The sequence below is a fragment of the Nicotiana tomentosiformis genome, chromosome 9 (genome assembly GCF_000390325.3).
Source record: "Nicotiana tomentosiformis chromosome 9, ASM39032v3, whole genome shotgun sequence".
NCBI classification, from domain to species: domain Eukaryota; kingdom Viridiplantae; phylum Streptophyta; class Magnoliopsida; order Solanales; family Solanaceae; genus Nicotiana; species Nicotiana tomentosiformis.
In genome coordinates, this window is record NC_090820.1 from 41,178,708 (window position 1) to 41,187,292 (window position 8,585).

The following is an 8,585-nucleotide window of genomic DNA, read 5'->3' on the forward strand; positions in this document are numbered from 1 at the left end:
CACCGCCTGGTTTCATAAGTGCGTAGAGAACTGGCCTTACAAAGTTCTCCTTTAAGCGGCTAACACTTTACACTTACATAGGTGATTCCTAAACGTGTCATCCTGTAGATACACTATTTGATATACCCCGTATCAAATTTAGAAATCATTAAAAAGCCTTAATACTTTATCCTTGGTACTGAACATTGTCTCATCACGAGAACGGACTAAAATTTTATTTGACAATGTTGAACCGTCATTAATGACTTTGTTTGATCTCCTTGAACCTAGATCTTGGAATCTCCAGTCTTCTAGGTAGAGTTACCGCCACAATGACTTGTTCTCGGCCATAGCCCCATTCCCCTTGATGATTTCTCAACTACCTCTCTAGTTAGGCCTTTTGTAAGTGAATCCGACACATTATCACTTGACTTTACATAGTCAATCGTGATAATTCCTCTAGAGACTAATTGCCTAACGGTTTTATGTTTTCGTCGTATATGACGAGATTTACCGTTATACATAACGCTCCCAGCCCTTCCAATTACCGCTTGACTATCACAATGTATGCATATTGGTGCCAATGGTTTGGGCCAAAATGGAATGTCTTCCAAGAAATTCCGGAGCCATTCAGCTTCTTCACCGGCTTTATCTAAGGCTATGAATTCAGCCTCCATTGTAGAGCGGGCAATACATGTTTGTTTGGACGACTTCCAAGATACCACTCCTCCACCAATAGTGAATACATATCCACTCGTGGACTTAGAATCAGTTGAACCGGTGATCCAATTTGCATCACAGTATCCCTCAATCACCGCATGGAATTTACTGTACTGCAATTCAAAGTTCTGGGTATGTTCTAAATATCCCAAAACTCATTTCATTGCCATCCAATGAGATTGGCCTAGATTGCTCGTATATCGACTCAGTTTACTTATAGCACAAGCTATATCTGGTCGTGTACAATTCATGATATACATTAAGCATCCCAACACACGAGAATAATCCAATTGTGATATGCTTTGGCCTTTATTCTTTGTTAATGCAAGATTCACGTCGATTGGAGTCTTTGCAACTTTAAAGCCCAAGTGCTTGAATTTTTCAAGTATTGTCTTAATATAATGAGATTGTGCCAATGTCAGACCTTGAGGAGTCTTATGGATCTTAATTCCCAGAATTAAATCAGCAACTCCCAAATCTTTCATATCAAACTTGCTATTGAGCATACGCTTAGTAGCATTTATGTTGGCAATGTCATTACTCATTATCAGCATATCATTCACATATAGGCAAACAATGACTATGTGATTTGGAACATTTTTAATGTACACACATTTATCACATTCATTTATCTTAAAACCATTTGACAAGTCTACATACCTTCTTTTCTTTACCTGGAACCACAAACCCTTCAGGTTGTTCCATGTAAATTTCTTCCTCCAACTCTCTATTTAAAAAGGCCGTCTTAACATCCATTTGATGAATTTCAAGACCATACACTACAGCTAATGCTACTAACATCTGTATTGACGTAATTCTTGTAACTGGAGAGTATGTATCAAAGTAGTCTAGACCTTCTCATTGTCTATACCCTTTGACTACGAGCCTTGCCTTGAATTTATCAATAGTGCCATCATCTTTGATTTTTCTCTTAAAAATCCATTTAGAACCCAAAGGTTTATTTCCAGGAGGAAGATCAACTAATTCCCATGTATGGTTGTTCAATATGGATTCTATTTCACTATTGACTGCCTCTTTCCAAAACAATGATTCCGAAGAAGTCATAGCTTTTTAAAATTTTTGAGACTCATTCTCCAATAAGAAAGTCACAAAATCTGGTCCAAATAAAGTAGACGTTCTTTGACGATTATTACGTCTTGGATCCTCCTGATTACATATACTTTCTTTTGTTTCTTCTCGAGGTCGTTTAGATCCTTCATCAAACGACTCACTTTCCTTTTTATACGTATATATATTTTCAAAAAACTCAGCATTATCTGATTCTATAACCGTATTATTATGAATGTCGGGATTTTCTGATTTATGAACCAGAAATCGATATGCTTTACTATTTGTCGCATATCCTATGAAAACACAATCAACGGTTTTCGGTCCTATCTTTACCCTTTTGGGTTTAGGAACTTGCACTTTTGCCAAACACCCCCACACTTTAAAATAATTCAAGTTGGGCTTCCTTCCTTTCCATTTTTCATATGGAATGGATTGTGTTTTGCTATGGGGCACTCGATTTAATATTCGATTAGCCGTAAGAATGGCTTCCCCCCACAAGTTCTGTGGCAAACCAGAACTTATCAACAACGCATTCATCATCTCCTTTAATGTGCGATTCTTTCTTTCCGCAATCCCATTAGATTGGGGCGTGTAAGGGGCTGTTGTTTGATGAATAATTCCATATTCTAAACATATTTCTTCAAAAGGAGATTCATATTCACCACCCCTATCACTTCTTATCATTTTTACTTTCTTGTTAAGTTGCGTTTCAACTTCATTTTTGTATTGCCTGAATGCGTCTATTGCTTCATCTTTACTATTCAGTAAGTAAACATAGCAATATCGAGTACCATCGTCAATAAAAGTTATGAAATACTTCTTTCCACCGCGAGATGGTATTGACTTCATGTCACAAATATCTGTGTGAATTAAGTCTAAAGGATTTGAATTCCTTTCAACTGACTTATAAGGATGTTTAACATACTTAGATTCCACACATGTTTGACATTTTGATTTTTCGCATTCAAACTTGGGCAGTACTTCCAAGTTAATCATTTTCCGCAAGGTTTTATAATTGACATGACCCAAACGTACATGCCATAAATCATTTGACTCAAGTAAGTAAGAAGAAGCTGAAATATTATTATTATTTTCAACAACCATTACATTTAGGTTGAAAAGGCCCTCGGTGAGGTAACCTTTTCCCACAAATATTTCATTCTTACTAATTACAACCTTGTTGGATACAAAAATGCACTTAAAACCGTGCTTAACAAGAAGTCCAGTAGAGACTAAATTCTTTCTCATTTCGGGAACATGAAGGACATTGTTCAAAGTCATGACCTTGCCAGAAGTCATTTTTAGAAATACCTTCCCATATCCTTCAACTTTTGTTGTTGAAGCATTTCCCATATAAACTGTCTCTCCGGGTCCAGCAGGAGCATAAGTAGCAAAAGCTTCTCTAACTGCACAATCATGGCGAGTGGCTCCTGAATCAAACCACCACAGTTTAGGATTTCCTACCAAGTTACATTCAGAAAGCATGGCACACAAGTTATCAACATCATCATACTTTACTACCATGTTTGCTTGACCCCTTTTCTTGTCTTTCTTCGGAGCACGACACTCCGTAGATTTGTGTCCGGTTTTCCCACAGTTGTAGCAGTTTCCACTGAACTGCTTCTTGCTTGAGTTATATTTCGGACCAGAAGCTTTCTTCCTCTTTTTGTTATCTTCAACAATATTTGCTCCCATTATTGTTGAATTTCCACGGCCTCTCCTTTCAGCAGCTTTATTGTCCTCTTCGATTCTCAACCGAACAATGAGATCTTCAAGGGACATTTCCTTTCGTTTGTGTTTCAAATAATTTTTGAAGTCCTTCCACAACGGAGGCAACTTCTCAATCATTGCTGCTACTTGGAATTCTTCGTTGATGACAAGACTTTCAGCAAGTAGATCATGAATAATCACTTGCAATTCCTGGACTTGGGTAATAACAGACTTGCTATCTATCATTTTGTAGTCCAAAATTTTTGCTGCAACGAATTTCTTCATCCCGGTATCTTCAGCTTTATATTTCTTTTCAAGCGCATTCCACAATTCTTTTGACGTCTCCATGCTACTGTATACATTATACAGATTATCATCCAGTCCGCTAAGAATATAATTCTTGCATAAAAAATCAGAATGCTTCCACGCTTCAATCACGAGAAAGCGTTCATTCTCTGAAGTTTTATCTAGCAGATCAGGTACATCTTCCTTGATGAACTTCTGTAGACATAACATAGTTAAGTAGAAGAATATCTTCTGCTGCCACCACTTGAAATCAATCCCTGAAAATTTTCTAGGTTTTTCTGCCGGTGCCAACGCCGGTGTTCGGCTTGTCGATGCGTTGGCAGTCACCATCGGAACAACTTGATTTTTGCTTTCAATCGTCATTTTTTCTGGGGAAAAAAAATAACACAAACAAACGTTTAATACACGTTTTCAAACTGGAGTAAAAATCACGTAGATTTTAATCTCCAACAAAATGCCACGAAGGCTTTACTCTCCAAAACGGGAGTACACAAAATCACAAATGTTTTAGTTTGCAGAATAATAAGAATAACACAAATACATAAATAAATATTAAATTCCTTAAGATTGTTAGTCTCACCAATATTGCTGTATTTGTAAATAATAATTCTGTAAAATATAAGTTAGCGTAATGAAACAGTAATTAATTCGAGCCCACTGAATTCACAGTGTTTCCTTAAGGAATTTAATCCCCTCCTAGTACCCAAGGTAATGGATTATTTCCTCCCAGAATAGAACGAATCACACACTAGTGTAGCGGTACTTCAAACCCCAGTGTTTCAGCGAACACAAAGTTCGGTAGCAAATCACACTTACAATTGCTTTGTTTGAAGTTAAAACAATGCAGAACGAAGGAGTAGAAACTCATAAAATCGTATGGAAATGCTGAGAGGAAGGAGTGCAATGTATAGCCAAATCTGTTGAGCGATTTTCAGTTTGTTGGTCTTGTGTATTGTGTGTGTCTTTCTTCAACAGCTGCTGCACATATATATATAGCAGCCAGTGTTGAAGAAGACCAAACGTTCACCCTCCATGGTGGAGCAAGCATTAGCTTGTTTGTGGAGCAAGCACATTCATGGTGGGAAGAGCATTAGGCGGCTGCCTTGTGGTCAATAACGGATTGAAAAATATCCGTTACAAATGCGGATAATCTTACGTTAATATTTACTATTAACAAATAAATTTGGTCCAAAAAACTAATCAATCAATCGATCATTTGACCAAATCCAAATCCAAATCCGAAGCCGAAGTCGTAGCCGAGCCGAGCGAGCGACGACGATGACGACGCGAGGCTTGCTTTCTTCTTAACTCTTTAAGAGCTACAAGAAGAGCAATTATATATATACCCACCAAAAATCTTTTCTCTTCCAATATGGGACAATGTCTCATTGTCAAGAGGGAAAAACTTAAAATTTTACTCAAAAATTTCATTTTCCCTCCATTTCTCATTCACCCTCATTTTAAGACTATTTCATCTTAAAAACAAAACCTCAACAGGGACTAGCTTTAAACTTCTCGGAAAAGATATAACGGCCAACTTCTAACGGGTCACGAAACGTTGTAACGACCACATTTAAACTAGTCGCAAGAACATTTTAAGGATCAGGAATTTAGTCCCTAAAATATGCAAATAGGTACTAGAAACATGGTCCTCAAAAATCATTTAAGGGCTGTCTTCTGAAAGTTTTTTATTTTTAATAACAACTTCTCATTAATAATAAAGTTTTGTTCCCGTCTAATACTAATTATCATCTATATATTTTGAAGGTGTTCCGCTGTGCCTTATATTCGCAATATTTCAACAATTCGGAGTAAGTAATATAGGCATATTATTATCAGGCTATACGCCATATATAGTTTTCTAACCAATTAAATACATTCAAAATCTTCTAGTATTATCTTTTATAGTGTTTTTTTCCCTCTTCTTTGCAAAATGAAAGGAACATGTGAATGTGTTCATAAATTCCATGCCAAAAAGAGATTAGAATTAATATTTGATTTGACTCGAGATGCTGATAGGAAGCCTCATAACTACGAGAACCAAACCGACAAATCGGCAGAATACAACTGTTAATCTGGCTTTAAGTCAATGTTATGCCTTGTTATCTCATCCTCTAAATAACCGACTATAAAATCTGCAACAAGTCGAAATAAAAATCGACTATACTAATTTTTTTGGTTATAAATAAAAATATCTCATAACAAAAATATAGAGTAGTCGCAAAAACATTTTAAGGATAAGGAATTTAGTCCCTAAAATATCCAAATAGGCACCAGAAATATGGTCCTTAAAAATCATTTAAGGACTAGTTTTAACAGTCGCGAAACAGTTTTGGCGACCAGCTCATCTTTAATGACTTTTAGCAGCAGAAGCTTTAAGGACCAATATTCCCTTCGCTATTGAGCATTTTTCTTGCAGTGAAAACCTTTTGGTTCGGCCAGTCTGTTAAAGACTTTTGCCTTTTTGGTTAACATATAAATCTACCATTTGACATCACAACTCGTACGATAAAACTTTCGTACGGAATTTGAATAAAATCCATAATAGGAATTAATTCAAGCCTTGTGAACAATAAAATCAGAATTAAGGGGGAAAAGGACATTTTTCAAAGGTGACTAGCTAGCGCAAGATTTTGTTTCTAAGATTTCGAAGTTTGAATAAATTTCTAATTCAAACCATAGAAACTTCAAAGTTGCTTCACATAATAAATGTCACCGGCCCTATGTCCAACCAGCTGAGAAGTCTGAAACTACACTTAATCTTCCTATACGGGCACAAGGAAGATTCTCATATACTTGCAAAGCTCATTAATACGTACCTTTACTTCCTTAAAATTTAAACTTTAAATAGTGCCGTTAGATTAATTCATAAAAAGGTAAATCCAAAATAGAAAACATAAAACTAAATAGTCAAAAGAATTGTAAAAATAATAAGTACTCTCAGATTCCACATAAAATATGGCAGAGAGAGAGTAGAAGACAAACTACGAAGTACAAATTCCAAGGCACTCCAAATTTCAATGGAACAAACCAGAGAAGAGAAGAATCCAAATGAGTGATCCATTAATAATATCACATGCAACTCACTAAAAACTTCGATCAAGACGCAACGGCTAGGTTAAACTATATGAAACAAAAGGTAAAAAACACAAAAGGTTAAATCCTCGTCTTCCTCAGTCAAATAACCCACTAAATAAAATAAAAGAACCTTTAGATCCAATAGCTATCTAGCAAACACAAATATTCTTGATCTTTTTCCTTCTTTTCTTTTCTTATTTACCTTAAAAACAACACTTAAAATTTGTTAAATTTCATAACTGACCAAATTTTATTAAGAACTAGTGTTCGGATTCTGAAGCATGGAATTCTTGCAATGTGCAATTGCACCTTGAATTGCATTCTGTAACTCCTCCATTGTTGATGAATCTGATGAATAAATTCCACCTGTCGTCGTTTTATTGGTCGGAGTTGTGAAACCGCTTCTACTAAGGACCCCAGAATGGCTTGGTGATGATCTCATCGACGAAGGACAGCTTGACACGTAGCTTCTCCTCCTTGGATACCTCAAATTCCCAGAAAAAGATTGTGAAATTGTTGCATTTTGGATATTTTCTTTAATAGAGCTCTGAATTGAAGAATAACCATTTTCTCTGCTTTTCAAAAACCCATCTTGAGATTTCATGCATAATGTTACAGTATTTGACGATACCATCATTTTCTCAGATGGCTTTTGGGATAACTTCTCGTATAAAGGCTTAACTTTTTTCAAATACTTACGTATGACTTCTCTAGCTGATGTACTCATGCGTCTCACCGAAGACGAGGATGTGGTCGTCTGAGCAGGCAGAGGTCCTGAGATCACATCTGAATCACATTTTTGATTCTTGGATTCTTTGCGGAAGACAGAAGAAAATCTCGAGAGCGAGAAATGCAAGTACTTATTACCTTTCTTGATGGAGGTGCAAGGAATGCCTATTGAGTTGTTAAGGCGCTTGAACTCGTCCTCTTCCGTGACGGAGCTAGGGCGGGAAGAGTCGCATCCTTCAGGGAGGAGGACGAGGTCGCCACTAGAGTAGGAATATTGGGAATCATTGGAACTACTGCTGCCCGTGGAGTCACGGGAAGCAGTAGTCGTGGTATCAGAGGAGGAAGAGGTCGAAGAGGAAGCAAGAAGGAGAGTGCGCACCATAGACAAACGCGGAGATTGGTGAAGGGGAAGGAGTTGGCCTTTGTAGAAAAGCTCGTCAGCGGGACATTGATTTGTGGAAGACTTGCGACTACGTGGAGAAAGGGCAATGGTGAACTCGAAATCTGAAGAAGAGGAAGAGTGAGTAGGGGAAGAAGGGAGAGTGTAAGATTTAGGGTTTCTGTCTGTTCTTCTTCCCATCTTGGTGTCTACTACATTATGGATCTAAAAATGGAGGTTTTCTTTGGAGAAATCAAAGAGAGAGGCAGAAGAGTAGTGGGAAAAAATGGCTTCTTATACGGAGGGACACATGTTGTGTGAAAGGAATTGTAAGTAAAAGGGTGTTGTAAATTTTTTTCTCGAAAAGGGGTGTTGGTACTTTCCAAATAATAATTGCTTGAATACTTATCGAGTTTAAAATTAAATGATTTTTTAACGTTCACTCCATAATATTTACTACATCCGCTCCATCAAAACAAAGAGGCTCGAAATACAAAGATGAATGCATTTATTTATTTATTTTTCAAAGAAAAGTATTGTTTGACTAATATTCCAATCAATTACTGTAATATTCTAATATTTGAAAATATTTCAAGAAACAATGTTGTTTAAA

General features: G+C 36.6%; 1 protein-coding gene across 1 annotated transcript; it reads right to left on the bottom strand.

The window, feature by feature from the left end:
• Window positions 1-6,821: 6,821 nt before the first annotated feature.
• LOC104098505 (probable membrane-associated kinase regulator 1) lies at window positions 6,822-8,306 on the bottom strand. The gene has a single exon (XM_009605254.4). It carries the CDS (start codon window positions 8,171-8,173, stop codon window positions 7,118-7,120), a length of 1,056 nt encoding a protein of 351 aa, XP_009603549.1. The 5' UTR covers window positions 8,174-8,306; the 3' UTR covers window positions 6,822-7,117.
• Window positions 8,307-8,585: the final 279 nt, after the last annotated feature.